At 58.6% G+C, this 17,538-nt stretch overlaps 1 protein-coding gene across 5 annotated transcripts in view; it reads right to left on the bottom strand.

The window, feature by feature from the left end:
- NTRK3 (neurotrophic receptor tyrosine kinase 3) overlaps positions 1-16,259 on the bottom strand; it is a 380,449-nt gene extending 364,190 nt beyond the window's left edge. Inside the window, exons 1-2 of one of the 5 annotated variants that reach the window (XM_045067150.1) lie at positions 16,056-16,255; positions 15,261-15,868 (exon numbers count right to left, since the gene is read on the bottom strand). In XM_045067150.1, coding sequence (XP_044923085.1) covers positions 15,261-15,508 — 248 coding nt within the window. In that variant the 5' untranslated portion in view covers positions 15,509-15,868; positions 16,056-16,255. Of the gene's footprint in view, positions 1-15,260 lie in introns of all 5 variants that reach the window. The other 4 variants (XM_045067153.1, XM_045067149.1, XM_045067152.1 and 1 more) reach the window with 4 other exon arrangements.
- Between the last annotated feature and the right edge of the window lie 1,279 nt (positions 16,260-17,538).

The raw sequence follows: 17,538 nt of genomic DNA, 5'->3' as shown, positions 1-17,538 counted from the left end.
AGGAAGTTGGTGGCCATGACAGGACCCCAGGGCCCTCGCTCAGAGGACATTCTCTGAGGTGTGGCTGAAAACACCTGCGCCCGCAAAATTCAGCTATCTCATACTCCCCTGGTCCCAGAGGCCCCTTCACGGAACACAGTGCTGTGTCCTATCAGCCGAGGGGTGCCTGGGAGCCGCGGGGCTTAAGCAGGGCCCGGAACTAAAGGAAACAGGGGCTGGCGGGAAGGAGAGAGGCACGGGATAACCTCTGGGGCCAGACGCGCCAAATTCAAGTCCCAGCTCTGCTGCTTGTGAGCCAAATGGCCAACCGAGGACAAGCTCCATAGACTCCCTGTGCCTCAGTTTCCCTGTGCCTTCACAGAATGAGGCTGATAACAGTACCAGCCTCACCGGGCTGGGCCAAGAATGGCACAGGGTTAAAATAAGCTGGTCCCTAGAAGAGCCAGTGGAACAGTCAACGAAAGGGTTGGCATCACCGTGACGAGTTCTGGTTTCCCCCAGAGATGTCTCCAACAGGCTGCTCGGCTGAGGGCAAAGCCCCAGGCCCAGGCCCACAGAGGTAAGAGAACCAGGAGAATGATGTGCCCAACGCTCTGGGGAGAGGCGTGCGCCCTGTCTCATAGCTGGGATCAGCCATAGATCCATGAGACATTCCACTAGAAACGCACCTGTCCCATTCAGTGGGTCTTTACTGAGCACCTGCTAGATCCTGGCTACCAGGGATATAGAACCGAATGAAACCCCATCCCTGCCTGCTAAAGCTCATGGGAACAAAAACAGGCAGGAGCCTGGGGCCACCCGGGACACGTGCGTGGAACTCAACAGTTTCAGGCGGCCTAGGACCCTGGCCGTGCCTCCCTTTTCTGTCCAGGGATGCACCTGGGCAGGTGAGGACAGACCCCAGGAAAGGCAACAGGGAAGAGCCCCAAGGGTAGAGCACACCTGACCAGAGTCCAGAACAGCAGCCCTGAATGAGCGACTGGCGGAAAGAAGGCAGGAAGGCCTGTAGGTCACCTGGGTGAGGACATGCTCGCCTCCCAGGATGGGGGCAAGCGGAGAAGGAAGGCAGGGAAGAGTGCCAGTCATGTGCGTGGGACAGAATGAGCCTGGTGGCTGAAGCCCAAACAAGTCAGGAAGGGCTAAGGCCACTCTTCATGCGCTGCTTCTCCCCCGGGAGCCCAGGGCGCTGAGAGGAGGGTGAGTGTCACGTCCCCAGCGGTGACACGGCAGCGCCCAGGGCAGGCCAGCCCCGGCAGTGCTAGGAGAAGGAAGCTGGGGCTGTAATCGCACAGGAGCCAGGGTTCATGCACCCGCTGGACATTCCCCCAGCCCTGGCTCTCCTCCACACGACACACGGCCGCGTCGGGCTGATCCCCCAAACCATCGTCCAATGGGACTTTCTCCCAGGAGCTTGGCCAGGAGGTCAGGGAGCGGGTAGAGACAATCTGGCGGCACCCTTAGCCTCCCTGGCCCAGCTCCCTTACAGCCTGGGGCTAGATCCCCAGGAGCAAGGTTCAGGCAGCTTTCCAGAGAGAGGGATTCTGACCTCACAAAAGGGTCTGGCCCTTCTCAAATAATCACGCTGGTCAAATGCAAAACAGGAGAAATGAATGAGCGTGGGGGGGAGTGCTCTGCACCTGCTCGTGGCCACGGGGCTCCAGGGCTTTCCTTGCTCCCCGTCTCTCTGTCCCTCTCCTCTCGGCCACCCACGTCACCTTCCCAATAAATTACTTGCCCCAATCTTTGTCTCACGAGGTCAGAAAGCAACAGAAGCAGAAATGCAACCCCTCTCTCTTGCCTGCCATACCTGGCTTCCCCTAAAAATCCACGGGGCCTCTTACAGGCAACAGCAAGGTCATGGACTCAACCTCTCGGTCAGGGGCCACAGCCCTGACAAGTACTCCATGGCGGCCCACATCAGGAAGGCCCAGGACAGGTGAGCCAGAAGTTTTAGCTCTCCAGTTAGAAAAACTACACCCTCTCCACCTCAGGGAAGCCCACAGCTTCACATACGGGCCTTTTTCTCTAAACTTCACACTCCATGCACTTTCTCAAATTCTGCCCCTGCTTCTCTTAAGAGAGGCCTTTTAGCTGGGCTTGCCACCCCAGCTCGACTGCAAACTCCAAGAGGGGAGGGCTGTGGCCCTTAATTTGCTCTGCGTGGTGTCCTGGGGCTCAGCACCGTCCCGGCACATGGCTGGAGCCTGGCGCTCGGAAGAAAGAGGGGTGACTCCCTCATCTCTGTGTCCTGCAGGAGGAATGGCCAGGTTGGCCCTGCTCATGCCTCTGCCCATGCTTCCCCAAAAGTCCAGATGCTGGGATGGTCCTAGCAGGCAGCAAGGCAGGGGGCCAGACACCCGGGCATCCCACAGCCCAGGATGCAGACGCAACTCAGCACCCACAGTGGGCTGAGTGTCCCCCAACACCGGCCCCCATCAACCATCTCTTATCCACTCGGAAGACAGCCCTTGGAAAAGGGGAATCCGGGCCCTTCCTTGCACACCTCCCCAGGAACAGGAGTCAGCCGCCCCACAGGACCCAGGGTCCCCCCAGGGCAGAGGGAAAGCTGCTGCCACGGGCCCTTCTTTCCACCGCAACCCCTTCGCTGCCAGGAGTCCCAGGGGCCCTACCTCCTCCTCCACTGCTCTGTCCCCCCAGCTGCCCCGAAGACAAGGTTTCTGCCGAGGGAATAAGACGACGCCCCTCCTCCACGCCCCTGCCCCCTCCCCATTTCTCATGTTATTTCCCACTTGGTGTCTTATCGCCACATTTGTTAAAATGGCTGCCACTTAGGAGGTGGCAAGCAGTCAGAAACACAATCTGGAGCAAAGCTGATATTAAATAACTTCCCGCGCCTGGCACGTCTGCCAAGGCTCCCTCCTGAATCGCAGGTGCGTAAGGAAGAGGCCGCACAGGGTGAGGCGCTGCAGACACCCCGAGTCCAGGCTCAGAGACACGCCTCTGCTGGGGGAAGGCCCCTCCCTTCTCGGGGCTGGATTTCTGCACCCGTAAAGCCTGAAGCTTAACACTTACCTCTAACTGCCCCCTTCCCACGTGATCCCACAACCCCCCCCCCAACACACACACACACACACACAGCAAAGGGCAGACGTTCAGATCCGAGCTACCAAAGGGCCCTCACTCAACCGGCCTGACGGCCCCTGCCCTTGTCATTTTCCAGGTAAACAGACGCAGCCTCGGAGATCGAGGCCCACCTGAGAGCTGGGGATTAAAGCATCTCCCAGAGAGTGGCACCCCAGGAAACATCGCAAAGGTCGGTTCCTTTAGACGCCGGGGTTGGCCGGCCGTGAGGAAGTCAGTCAGTTGCTCGCCTGCGCTCATCCCACTGGCCCAGGCAACACCCCAGGGGCCATCATCACATTCATGACCTCAGAGAATCATCTCGAACCCCTTGCATGTGAAGAGAAGAGAAATTCACTTGACAGACCCCCCTGAACCCCATCTGCCGTGAGGCGATGTCATTTTCACCTGGCCCAACAGTGCCCACCAAGGTCACCCTACCCCAGCGGAACACCGTGCTGTTCTCCACTCCAGCCACTAGGTGTCACTGCTGCGCCCAGTGAACTGGAACGATCGCCCGTTCATGGGTGGGAGAAGGACCCCATCGGGCCAACGGGATCCCACAAACCACCTCTGCACTGTGTCCTAACCTCATCCTTCTTCCCGAAAGAGACAGATGGCCAATCACGGAGTACCCACCATGTTCCAGACACTTGCCACACGTCGTATAATTTAATCCTCACAGCAACACCTCCCAGTAACACCTCGCTTTGCAGGTGAAGAAAATGAGACCCAGAGAAATTAAGCAACTTGCTCAAATTTGAAAAGAAACAAACAAGGGGGAGGGCAGGGAGTGGAACCTGAGTCGGATGTGAAAGTCCATGACTTTTTCTCCACCCAACGTAGCCTCCCTTGAGACAACAGAATCTGAGCTATGGGCTCTAATTGAATCCAATTGTTTTGCCGTGACCCTCAGAGGTGTTGGCCCCTGGGAGAAAACCACGTGCAGCTCTGATCAAAGGCACATTCCCAACAGGCAGGCTGAAATAAAGAGCACCTCCCTCCCTGCAGACATCATGGTCTAGTGCCCTCTTGTGGCTGAACGTGGAACTGGAGTGCATGTGAATGGGAGGTCCTTAAGGGAGGGGACTCAGGGACCCCAGAGTCACCTCCTTCCCCCTAGATTCCTAAGTCCTTTCTCCCAGGGCTGATCCCTGAACCCTATCTGCAACTGACAGGCTCAGTCAATTACAGTAGCGGGGAAGGGGATCACCTAGTGAACAACAGCTACCTAGGGCAAGAATAGTAGTAAAACTACGTAAGACCAGGTCTGCAAGGGGCTGGGTGCTCCGGAATTAGTCAGCATAGAAATTCCCCACGTCCAGAGTGCCTGGGACCCTCTGCCACGTACACCCTCAGTATCCCAACTGAGTCTCTCAGTGGGAACCATAACTATCTCCCTGTTCTTTTGGCAAACATGTGTGCCTTAGCTATTTTTGAAGGTTTGGGGTTTTTTTTTTTTCCCTCCAAATACACACCATCTTGGTCCTTTCCTTGTCTCCCTCAGCTTTGGCCCAGGTGCAGGTGGCTCCCCCTCGTGTAACCTCCTCCAATCCCATGCCTTAAGGTCCCTGATATGCCACTGTCCATCACCTCTGCAAGAGTCCCATTGTACTGCCCACCAATTTGGGTGCTGCGCACTCATCACGTAACCCTGACAACTACTCTACAAAGATGGATACAGTTAGCCTGATTTTTCAGATAAGGAATCTGAACCTCAAAGAAGTTAAGTAACTTGGGTAAGCTCACCCAGCGGTAGAGCCAGCATTTAAACCGAAGGCTGTCTGGGCAAAAGAACCCACTATTCTCCCTATGACACAAGGCTGCCTCCCAGACAAAAGAACCACTGGAAATCTTGGGCAACCAGAACTGTTCTAACAGAAAGCCCTGGATTAGAAGCTTTATCTGTCAGGATGAGCTGGAAGTAGAAAAGACTGGAAGGGGGAGGCACAGATGAGAGCCATAGAAAGAATCTGTTTGTGGGGAGGACGTTCTGGAGTCGAGGAAGAAAATGAGAGAGAACACACACATACACACACAAGAAATCTGACAATAACCCTACATTATTAGTATTACCTCCGTTTTTCAGAGAAGCAAACTGAGGTTCAAAAAGGTAGCCACGCTGGTGTGCCTGGGTGGCTCCGTTGGTTAAGCATCTGCCTTCGGCTCGGTCCTGGGATCGAGCCCTGGCAGGGAGCCTGCTTTTCCCTCTCGCTCTGCTGCTCCCCCTGCTTGTGCTTTCTCTAGCTCTCTCTCCTGCTCTCTGTCAAATAAATAAGTAAAGTCTTTTTTTTTTAATTAAAAAAAAAAAAAATGTTGCCAGCCCAAGGTCACAGAGCTGGTAAGAGGCAGAGTCATGAGCTCAAGCTTCACTGAGGGGGGACCATCTATAAACAAGGTTGCCAATGCAAGTGACCTCCCGTCCAGCAGGAGGGCCATAAATGTTGGCTTCATCCCTGCTCTTCAGCCTCAAAAAAGTGTCAGAAACAAGCAGGTGGAGAGGACATCTGGGGGGAGCGCTGTCAGTAAAACGTCCGACTCTTGGTCATGGGCTCGAGCCCTGAATCTGGCTTTATGTTCAGTGCAGAATCAGCTCCAGAGTCTCTTTCCCTCTCCCCCCTGCTCTCTCTCTCTCTCTCTAATAAATAAAATCATTAAAAAACAAGCAAACAAAAACAAACACTGACCACAACAGAGAGGATCCCACCTGCAACCCTGGGTCTGGCAGCCACGGGATGGTTCTGGGGACAGAGTCACAGGACCTGACTCCATGAGCTCAACACCCACCACAAAAGCACAAGACCCCATCTCCAAAGTCGACAACCATGTTAGCGGAACAGGGCTCATTTATGGACCAACTAGCGCATGGGAAAAGACAGCACCTGCTCAAATACTAGAACAGACATGAGAGAGCCCAAGGATTCACAGAAAGGAAAGAGTCCAAACTAGCTGGTCCAGGCTAGGGCCCATGACCCTAATTTGCACAGCACTCTCATACCCACCAACATAGATGGGTATCTCTGAGCGACAGACAGGGTCTGGAGAGCTTAAGAGACAGCACCGCGCTCTCCCATCTGGTAAGTCTTGGGACCTGGTACTGACTGAGCCACTCCCTGGTGTCTTAAGAGAGTCCCAAGTTTGGCATGGGGGTGTGGAGGCAGGCAGGAAAAAGTAAGAGATGCCCCTACACTTGGGCCAGTAGATCAAATGGCCTGAGGGAGCTCATAAAGCTCAATTATTCCGTGACCCTAACCCACAACGTAACCAACCGCCCACCACCTTCTCTGTGTCCACATCAAGACTGATCTTCCTGGGCAGGGGCTAGGTCCCATTCATCCATCTCCAGGTGGGCTGATCCCCACTGCTGCTGCTGCTGGGGACCAGAGGGGAAGGAGAGCCCTGACTTCTGTCCACCCAGCGCACTCTCCCAGCCACCTCCCGGGAAGCTCATGTCGGTAAGACTCCCTTGGCTGGGCTGGCTCTGCAGACAGAGGCCCTGCCTGGGGGACAGCTGACCTCCCTGCTCATCCCTGGCTCAGGAGCGGCTCTGAAAGCCAGGTGTGCGAGGCCACATCTCACCAGGCTAGTGCCACATCCCCAGCTCCCAGCCCGGGAAGGCAAACACCCGCCTCCAACTGGCGGGTGCGCGGCACTGCCCTCTGGTGGCCACGGGGGGTCCACACGCTGACGAACTGGGCAGGCAGGAAGCCAGAAACTCTCGGGCTTGTTTACCAAGACCTCAGCCGTGATATGCCCAGCCCACAGAAGAGATGCACTTGTGCATGCACAAACACACCCTCAGATGCACACACACAGCCCAGTTCACTGTGGGAGGCACAGACGGGGACTGCAACTCGGAGACTGCACCCTTCACTCTCTCGCTGCGGACTTTGCAGAAGACTTAGGACTTCTTCCCCTGCCTCTGGAAGAGCCCAAATCCCTCAGCCCCTCAGCAGCCGCTAGCAGAGGGCGGGGAAGGGAAGCCACGCCAGCTGGGGAGGCAGGGCCCCGTGCCAGGACGCACTGGGTGACTGAGTCACGCCCCTCCACCTCTCCGGGGCCCCACGTTCCTCTTTGGCAAAACTACATTGGACCCCAATTACATGAGCCCCTTTCCAGATCAGATGATTTATGGTTCGAGGTCTTGATCTGCTTCCTAACTCAAAAACGCTCCCAGACGTCTAGAAACGGAGACATCAACATGGCACCCTACTGGTTAGACAGCCCATCAACCATGTCACCACGCTGATTAGACAGGGACCCCGGGGAGGGAGGCAGGCACCAACTCCCAGAGGTGACCCAACTCCCAGAAGGGAAAACTGAGGCCACAGAGGTCCTGTGATGTGGTGAGCTCAGCCAGCCAGTCAAGCAGCAGCGAAAAATGGGATGTTTCCACAAATGCTTGCCCCACCATCCCAGCCACGGGTGGCTACTCCGGCTCTCCCCATGGGAACAGCTGTGGCCGACCGCCATGCTCACAGCTCATCCCTGTGGAGAGGCTGACGGAGCTCCCATGAGCAATGGGACAGAGCTGAGGAGGAGGCAAGAAAAGAGGAAGAATTCTCTAAACACCAGCCTCTAGCTCTGGCTCCTGGGCCCTCCAGATGCCTCCCTGCTGTTCTGCACCCACCAGCCACCTTGAAATCCCAAAGCTGTCCCTGGGAGAAGCCACCCAGCCCTCCCCTCTCTGATCCAAACTCTCAAGGGTCATGGGCAGTCAGGGACACAGTCCTGCCGACCACACCTCAGCCCAGCGTGGCGCTGGCAGGGACCCAGCCGCCAGCTTCCTGAATCCCCGCCAGCCTCAACGGGCGCCTGGTCTCCTGGGGCAGCGAGCTGGCCTGATCAAAGGCCGAGACACTACGGGGTGGTCAAAGAGGCCTGGGAAGAGGGCTTGGCCGAGACAGGGCCTCGGGGGAGGCTGAGGTCAGGAGGGGAGCCCCTCCCTGACTGTGAGAGGCCTGTCTGGGACCAGGCGAGCCAGACCATGAGGCCAGCACCACACCCACCATCTTGTCCGCCTTCCCCTCCGACCCCAGCTAGGGCAATGTGCACCCAGAGAGCTGGGATGTTACAACATGAAGGACCCTTCTAGACCTTCACGTCTACCCTTTTCCTTAATTAATGGATTATGATGGCCGCGTCTTCAGGAATGACCATGTGCACGTGTGTGTCTACCAGTATATATTTGCACGCCTAAGGAAAGAGCAAAAGAATCCAGGCTATACAGCTTAATATTAAACGTCAGATCACTCTGCGTGGAATTCAGCAAGTCACATTCTGTATCTGGACTCACGCCCCATCTGTACAACAGGATTCACGTTAATGAGTGAGTGAACGAACAGCACTTCTCTGATAGGGTTGGTGTGAGGCCATAACAAAGTAGGACCTCTCAAGTGCTTGGAACGGTTGTCTAGAACATAGGAGGTGCTCACTAAAAGCTAGCTGTCCTTAGCGATCCTACACGGACACTTTTCTCTTTACTGGGCCTGATACAGGACACCGACCCTCAGAGCACTGTTAACAGGTAGTTATTATTATGCCCATCTCATAGATGAGGAAACTGAGGCCCAGAGGAGGTAAGGGGTTTGTCTGAAGCTAGGGAGAGCCCAGGCCCAGAGGATCTGCTGGGGAAACCCAGTCACGACGGTCCTCTCTGCACTTGAGGGTTCTGCGGAAGGAATCCTGTCTGATTCCCACCACCCAGACCGGGGACCCTGTTGATGGAACAAAGCAGATGGGGGGGTGGGGTAGCCTGGAAGGCAGAGGTGAGGCTGGAGAGGAAGGCTGGGCTCCCAAGCCCCAAGCCCACTGAGCCCACAGCCTCCCCTGCCTGCCGGTAAACAGAGCAGAGCAGAAATCCTCGCTGCAAGCGAACCTCTAATTGGCGTGGGCTGCCGTCTGCACGGAGCCCAGGGGCGGCCAGCCTCGCATACTTGTTGCCTCTGGGGACCCCAGATTTGGAAACATCGTCCCAGAGGGAGACACAGGCAAGGCTCGGGCTTTGACAGAACGCCCAGGACAGGCTCCAGGGCAGAGCCAAAGAGCGCGGCGCCTGTCCCGCCACCTAGGAGGAGAGGCCTTCCAGCAAGGCTCAGGGCCCCGGAGAGTCGCTGCCCTGATCTGGGCCTCTCATGGGCCCCATGCGCAGAGGGTGAGGGAGGGGACACCTGCGGCAGTCCCTCCCAGCCCTGAGTTCTGGTGAGCCCTGCCCCCAGGGTGAGGGCAGAAAATGGAGGACTCTTATGGGACTTCCCAGGGCTCCACTGGGCACCGGGCTTCACAGGAGTCCGCATCCCTGGATAGCCGACCCACCGAAGAGCAGCAGCCCACACAGCTGGTCCCCTGGAGTGTGTTTCCCCAAGCGGAGGCAGCTGGGCTCTGGGGATGGATGATAGATAGGTGACTTGACTAGATGCCTCAGCCACCACCAGCTCTGCGGGGGTCAAGCGAGGCCTCCACTCAGGCCGTGCTTAGACCCAACTGCCAGGACTCTCAGCCGTCCTCCAGCTCCTCCCAGATGAACCATCCCATAATGCTGCCCCTGGGAGAAAGAGAACTTTCTGGATGAAAATGACGCCATGGAGTATCTAGCCACAGGACCACAGCCAGAGAGAAGAGTCCACAGACCCACGAGAGCCCTGAGAGGAGCGGCTCGGAAGGAGACACAAGGCTCTTCTAGAGCTTTCCCTTTGGGAGACACACAACTCAACCTTTTTCTTTATTTTGTTCATCGGTAACATGGGACAAATCATCCCTGCCTATCACTTCAGCAGTTGGGGCAAAAACATACCCAATGTCTGTAACCTGGGAGGCATGAAAGAAATGCTGGGGTGTTCAGAAGGTAAAGAGTTTGCTAGACAGAAACAAAAAGCCCTCAGGGACTAGGGGGCCTTAGGAATCCTGGTCCCGGGCTGAGAGTCCCTCCACTACTCCGCCTGGTTCCTTCTCTCCTTTCTCCTACTCCCCCCTGCATCGATCAGCCCCTACTCCCTGGAACAGATCCAAGAGGGGGAGCCAGTCTTCAGGGTCACCTCTCCTACCATCCATCCATCTCCCTCCCAAACTCGGGCCCTTCCAATCACAAGAAAGCATCAAGCCTTTATGATGATCAATAAAAATGTTATCTTGCAAGCCCTGAACACTCCTCTGTTTATTAAGTTACATGCTGGTGTATCTTCCAGCCGTACGCTAAGTAGTCCCTCTTCTAGACAACAACTTGAAATGGAAGTTCTAGCATGTTCTTCTCCCATTCAGTGGAGGTCCCTGCTGGAGCAACACATGGAAGCTTTGCAGAGGGCCATCTCCTCCCTGCCTTCAGTGCAGGGTAGAGAACGGAGAGCCGCATGAAGCTAGATGTCCAGGCTGTGAGGGGCATCCCTAAGTGTGACATTTGGTCTGGGCCATTGACTCCAAACTATGTGGCACTTTCTAGGTGACCCAGAGTTCAGTGGAGGTGGGAAGGAACGAAGGGAAAACCGGCCAGTGACCACTGGCCGAGAGGGAGCACCCAGTCCTCTTCCTGGTGGCATCGCAAGAGTCAGCACCAATCCTAAAGCTGGTGCCCTTAGAAGGGACCTCACAGAGACTCCATGGTGTGCTCCCTGCGCCCTGGGGTGGCATCAGTCCAAGCTTGAAGGGACTCAATTCATAGTTGAATTTACAAGCTCAAAAAGGCTACAGACCCCTCCTACAGCTCACAACGGGTTAGGGGCAGAGCCAGGGGAGGGACCCATGTGTGTCATCCCTTTCTCTCTTCCTACGCTCCCTGCAGTCAATGGGAGGCCTCCAAGTGAGGCCAGAGCCAGTGTCTGTGATCCCAGGATGGGGTCCAGTGGCAGCGGAGATGCCACAATCCTGGCAAAGATCATTCAGAGGGAAGGGCACAGCCCACCCACACCCCCACCCAAGAGCCAGCTGGGCTAAGGACCCTTACAGTCAGAGAAGAGGAGGAGGCAGCAGACAGGGACGGGCAGGGCGAGGACAGAGCATCCCAAGGGAGCAGGCATGAGAACCGCCCTTCTTCACGGCAGCCGGGCAGGAGGCTGGTCGGCCCTTTACAGGACCCTGCACCACCTCCCAGACTCCAGGACCAGCCCTCCAGGGACCGGCACCCCAGCACTCCCAAAGCAAGGGCCAGGCTGTGCTGCTTTTACCCAAAGCTGCCATAGCTCCAGCTACCCTGGAGCTGCAGAGATGATGCCCTGGGCCCCAGCGTGTGCCTAGCAAGACTGACCTGGGCTTGTGGGAGCTGAGGACTCTGGAGCCAAGGAGGGCCTGGCCTCCAGGCAAAATCCCAGGGCCTCTGGAGCCCCGGGGTCCCAGCTTCCATCCCGGAAGTACCTCATTCCCCAGAGCTGCGACCAGTCTCCCTTCCAAATCTTACCACAAAGGAGTCCCAGCTCAGACCACCTCTCTCAGACCTAGGCTCTCTGCCTGGCTGAGCTCCCCTGGGGCCTGGCTCACGCCGTTGCCTGCATCCCAGGTCCCATGGGTAATTGTCAAGGCTGGCCTCCCCTTGATCCTTAGAAAGGCTGAACATCAAGGAACTGATACAGCAGCCAGAACCCAAAATGATCCTTCACCCAGCAGGGGCAAGGGCCTTCAGGGAAGATGGGGGCCTAAAGGGACCGGAGAGTCGCAGACACCAGGGATCCTGTGGGGGCTCCCACAGAGACCCCGCTGGAGGCTCGGAGTCCCAGCCAAGAGCTCAAAGGGTATCTGGGTAGCCAACCCCAGGAACATTGGGTCCCATGAGCCATCTCCTCTCCCTTGATCTTCTGACGGTCAAAGACGCACCATTGTGACCTAGCATCAGGAAGGCTTGACCTAGACAGAGGATCCAACTCCCAGCCTCCACCCTCTGCCTTTGTGACGACAGAGCCTGGCTGGGCGCGGCAATGCGCGGCCCCTTCTAGGTTGAGGTTGCTGTGGGCCAGGAGCTCCCATGGCCGAGGAGCTGGCTTCCTGAACAGAAAGAGGCCCAGAAGCAGAGCCCTTTGGGAGGGGAGGGGTTGAGACCAAATTTCTGCTCTGATGCCTTGCAGCTGATTCCCTCCTGTGACTGGTGGGGCAGCCCCCTCTCCGATCACGGGCGCCCTCAGCCAGCCTCCGATGGGGACCCAAGAGGCGCTCCACACACGCCTCTGAGAGAAAGATAACAGGGACTCTCTTGTCCATCTTCAAAGTCAGGCATGATCAGTTAAGCACCCAGGGAGGGGTGTCAGGGCCCTAGAGCTCCACAGACAAGAGGGTGTGTCTTTGGAGGCCAGTCCCCAAGGACACCCCCTCCAGGTTCCCGGAGAGAGGCCTGATGGAAACACAGCTTCATCCCAGCTCCATCCCAAGAGTCAGCCCAAGCTGTACCCTTAGGCACATACCAGCAAGAGCTTCAGGCTGATGGAAGGCTGGAGGACCCCCAAACTCCCTCTCTCTGATAGCATCAGAAGTCTGAGGAACACACTTTCCTCCTGCAAAGTCTGGGTTGCAGCTCAAGCCCCCTTCCCAGGTCGTGCTGAGGTCAGGCCTCCTCCGTCGCCCTCCTCCTCCTGCCTGTCCTCCAGGTCCTCCTCCCCGCCTGTTTCCACAGGCATCCGGCAGAGTGGCGGCCGGGGCCTTGGTGTTGGATAGCCTGAGACCTAAGCCTGGCTCACCACTGGGGCTGTGTGCCTTGACAGGAGTTATTCTGCCACCCTGAGCCTCCAATCCCTCGAGTGACAGAGGAATGGGTGACAGCTACTTCCCACAACGAGCCTGATTTCCCTCCCTCCACAGTCCTCTGCCTCAGGCCAAAGAGTGGGCTCTTCCCGAAGCTCTGTCAATACCAGCGAAAGATCTAAGAGGGCACTGGGGAGAAGACGGGGTGAGGAAAGGTCATCAGACCCATGACCTCTGACCCTCCTCCCCCACCTGCCAATCCACGCAGCTCCTGTGGGAATCCAGTTCCCCAGCTCTTAGGTGTCGGGGTGGACGTAAGGAAAGGAGTCCTGCCTGCTTGCCAAAGAGCCTGTGACCCGAAACACACAGTCTCCCAATCCAGTCCCTGCTCACCATTCTCCCATTTGTCCCACTGGGGTCCTCCAAAGGCAAAGGGGACAAGAGACCACACCATCCCCTCTGGTCACCCACCTTTCAACACCTCCATCTTGGACCCTAGGCCTGGGAAGAGCAGCCCAACTCCCCCCTTCAAACTGCTTCCCCAAGCATCATCTTCAGAGGAGCGACCGCTGCCTGGCTACAGAGAGCCTACGTGATTGTGGCCATCCCTGCCTCCCACTGGCTTCCCACAGATGCACGCATCCTGGGAGCAGAGAACGGCCAGAATGAGGCTCACCAGCTCCCAGAGACCCACACCAGGGATCTGTTCTCAAACCTTTAGCACCCCCCCACCCCAGTCCCCCTGGATATCCCCAGATCCAGCTCAGGAGCCCCTGGACCCACTGCTAAGCTCTCTCCCCTCCCCGTCCCCCAACTCACCCCCCCCCACACACACACAGCCAAATGCACTCCCAAGCCAGAGTTTCCCTGCCGATAACACTCCAGACCCTCCCCCCAGCCATCCTCAGGGGCGCTGGAATGCTGTGGCCTGCAGGGCCCAGAGAGGCAGGCTTGGGTCCGGCCAGTCTACCCCTGCCAACCTCTGGCTGCCCCCTCAGCTGTTCCTCTGTTCATCCCAGGCCCACCGGCTGCAGGTGGTGAGGAGGTGAATGGCAGAGCCCAGATATGGGTCAAGCTGGTCTCCAGGGCCAGGAGTCAGAGACATCTCCGGGGCTGTACACTTCCTCCAACTGTTAGCTGCAAGGATGCTAGCGCTCTCTCCACGAAGCCAACAGGGCTGGCGGGCTTTCGAGAGCAGAACTGCAATTCCTCCCAGCCTGGCTGCCCCGTTCTGAGGGAGAGGGAGGGCTGCTGCCTGGGAGACAGCGCCAATGGCAGCTTCGAAAGGGCTTGTGTCTGCCCAGATGCCTCCTTCAGACCCCAGCCGGGACTTCAGGGCAAACCCCTCTCTCTCGGCATCCTACCCATTTTGAGGGTTCCCAAGGGGTGTGGACCTTGGCAGGGGGACAAAAGAGCTATCCCCTGAACAACCCCGGCAGGGTCCACACCCTTCTCTGGCTGACAGAATGGGGGGGGGGTCGTAGGGGGGCGGGTCACCCGGCCCTGAGGTCAGTGTTAGGAAAGATGGGCAGCCTCCCCGGATCCTGGCTGAGCTCTTCTTTCCCGTGTGCCTCGGTTCTATCCCCCATCCTTAGCCAAGGGGAGGGAGGGAATGCAGGCCACCACAGGTCTCACTCAGACGGGGCAGAACCCAGCAAACGGCAGTCAGAGTTGGATTGTCCAAAAAAAATAAAGAAGAAGAAAAAGAAAAAGACGGATCTGCAAGACCATCTAAGCCTCATCCCCAAACCCCGCAAGCCCCCTCAGCTCCCTTCTCCATCCTGACTCGGAATTACCGGCGCAGTTATCAGAGCTCACAAGGACGGGATCTGTAGGCGCCCAGATGCAGATGAGGGTAGGAAAGGCGGGGGGGTGTCTCGGAAATGCCCAAAATGGGGTTGGAGAGGGCGGGCGAGAGAGAAAGGGAAGAGGTAGGCGTCCATGACGGCCTCGACATGTCCAAAGTCTCCCAGCGAGCAGCCAGCTCCCAACTTGTTTACTTGTCAGCGTGTTTCGCTGTTTCCAAAAGGAAATAGTTAACGATCTAGGCTGGATCTCCAGCAATCCCTGTCACCTTCCCTCCCGGCCCAGCGCCGCCGCTGTCACTGCCGCCGCCGCCGCCGCCGCCGGGGATCGAACCTCGTCTACTTTATTCCACTTGAGCGTGGCCAAACTGTTGCTATTTAGTGGGGGGCAAAAACCCGACTCGCACCCTCGCGACGAGCCCCGGCGGGTGGGGGCGGGGGCGGGAGCGGGGCCGCGCACGCCCCGGGCCGGCGGGGGTCCCCTGCGGGGAGAGGCACCCACGCGGCGCCGGCCCCCGCCTGCTAGAGCCGGATCACCTGGACTACGCGGCCCGAGAGCATCTCCCGAGCCACGGCGAGCCTGACGCGCGCCCGGCGGGCGGCGGGCGGTGGCGAGCCGGGGCGGGCGGGCGGAGGGCCGGCTCCCGGCCGCGGGCGGGCGAGAGCGAGCCGCGGAGCGAGAGGGGAGGCGGGCTGGGGAGCGACCGCCCGACTTACATGGAAGTGATATTCCTTGAGATGTCCGTGATGTTGATGCTGGCGTTCCCATTGCTGTTCCCTGAATCCTGCCCCTCCAGGAGGGGGAAGAGGTTCCCATCGTCCGGCCGCCGGCAATTGATCTCAGTCTTGCTGCAGACACAATTTGCAGGGCAAGCCAGCACGGAGCCCACATAGTCCAGCCAGACGCTTCCCAGCAAGAAAATCCGCCAGAAACTACACTTGGCTGGGCAAAGAGAGACATCCATCTCCGATCGCGGCTTCTAAAAAAGAGGAGGAGGAGAGGAGAGGGGGGTGGGGTGGGGGGAGTGGGGAGAGCTGGGGGGGAAGGAAACAAAGACGGCGAGGGAGGGGGGAAGGGGGAGGGGGGGCCTCTGCCTTTGAAACGCCGTGCGATCAGATGCAAAATCCTTCAGCGTCTGAAACCATCGCGGCCGCCGCCGCCGCCGCCGCCGCCGCCGCTGCCGCCGCCGCCGCCGCCGCCGCCGGGTGAGAGCCGCGGGGAGCGCCTAGTGGCGCGGTTTGCCTGGCATGGTGGCCGGCTCGGCGCTCGCCGGCTCGCCGGGTCCGGAGGCTCGGGAAGCGAGCCGCGCTCTCCGACTCCGAGACTTTGCAGGGTTGCAACAGACGGTGGGGAGGCAAAAAAGAAAAAGAAAAAAAAAAAGGGAAAAGGAAAATATGGTGCTAAAGTCACCAAGTCCCACCTACTGGGCAGAATTAAAACGGACACACCTGCAAAGCACACACACACACTCACGCACACACACACACTCACTCACTCACACATACACACACCCGGAGCCCGGGGGAAGGAGGAGGAGGAAGATGCAGTCGGAGCTGCAGCAGCCGCCGCGAATGGCTCGCCGCGCGCCTGCAGAAATGTACAAGTGCTCGGAGCCTTACGAAACGCACGGGTTATCGGAGCGTCTTCCTCGGCTCCCTCCCTCTCTCCCCCTCCCTCCTCCCCTCCCTCCTCGCGGCCTCCTCCCCCCACCCCCCGCCCCGGCTGGGAGCGGCAGGAGAGCGGAATCTCCCCCCTCCCTCCCTCTCCCCCTCCCCTTCCCCACACCCCACTCCCTCCCCGCCCGTCCTCTCCCCTCCTCCCTCCCCACCCACCCACCCACTCGCCGGCTCGCGGCTCTCGCCCGCACCGCCACCCGCAGCCGCGCGGCCGCCCGCCCGCCCGCCCGCTCCACGCCTCGCGGCCCGGAGCCCGGCGCCCGCTCGCCGCAGCCAAGGGGAAACCGAGACGGAAGGGAAAAAGTTGCAGTTGGGATTGAGAGGGTCTGGGCTGGGGAGGGGGAGTTGGCGAGCTGGCTGCGCGACACCGAAAGGCGCTCTCCTTTCCACTTTTTGGCCCTCGCGCTGCCCGGTGTTTTGCTGCAATCCGGACCGCGAGAGGAAGTGAAATGGACGCGGCCGAGGTGACCGGGGGAGTGCTCCCGAGCCTGGGTGGGGGGCACAGGCTCGAAGACGGCGGCGGGGGCTGCGGGAGCGCACGGAAACCGCAGAGAGGCTCCCGGAGCCGGGGACGGGAGCCGCGGACGCGCGGCACTCCGTCTAAATGACACTCATTTCCGTAACCGAGAGTCGGGGAGCTGGGCTCGGCCGGGAGGGGACTGCGGGGCACGCCCGGGTTGGTGCCCCTACACCCCCTGCGCCTTCTTGGCGGTGGGCTTTGCGTCCAGCCTCGGGCAGGCAGGGAGCGGGGAAGGACAGAATCAGCGCCCAAAGGGCTGCGCTGGGGAGCCGAGGTGGCGAGCGGCGCGTGCAAGAGAGAAACGGCCGGGAAATTGAGATGCAAGGGGCATTTTTTGGCAAGCAGGCCAGCACCGTCAGAGACCGGCTTCTTGGGCTCGGCTCTCGGGTGCGCTGCTCTGGCTGCCCGGTGAGGGGGCGGGCGGGCTGCTTTCTCCGGATTCGGGGGCGCAGAACCTCCCTCCCTCCCACACAAGCACCCCTTCCTGGTAGGGGCGTAAAGCAGGTGCAGCCTTCGACGCGAGCTCAGATCCCGTCGGGAGAAGAGAAGGGTCCCCGCTTTTTGCTTTGGTAAGGTTTGGGTTTTTTTTTTTTTTTTTTAATAAAAAACGTCAAAATGCCAAGTGTGAGCTGTTTGCTGAGAAAACCAGAGCATTCGCTGTCGGAAAGGAAAAGAAAGGGTTAGGGAAGTCGGAACAGGCAGACACACTACGGCATTCACACGCAGAAGAAAGCAGGGATCTCCTCCCCGATCGTGGATGAGAGCAGGCTAGGAAGCAAATGCGCCGAATTCAACTGC

The sequence above is a fragment of the Mustela putorius genome, unplaced genomic scaffold, assembly GCF_011764305.1.
Source record: "Mustela putorius furo isolate JIRA1106 unplaced genomic scaffold, ASM1176430v1.1 tig00003875_pilon_pilon_pilon, whole genome shotgun sequence".
NCBI classification, from domain to species: Eukaryota; Metazoa; Chordata; class Mammalia; order Carnivora; family Mustelidae; genus Mustela; species Mustela putorius.
This window is presented reverse-complemented; position numbering and strand designations above follow the sequence as displayed.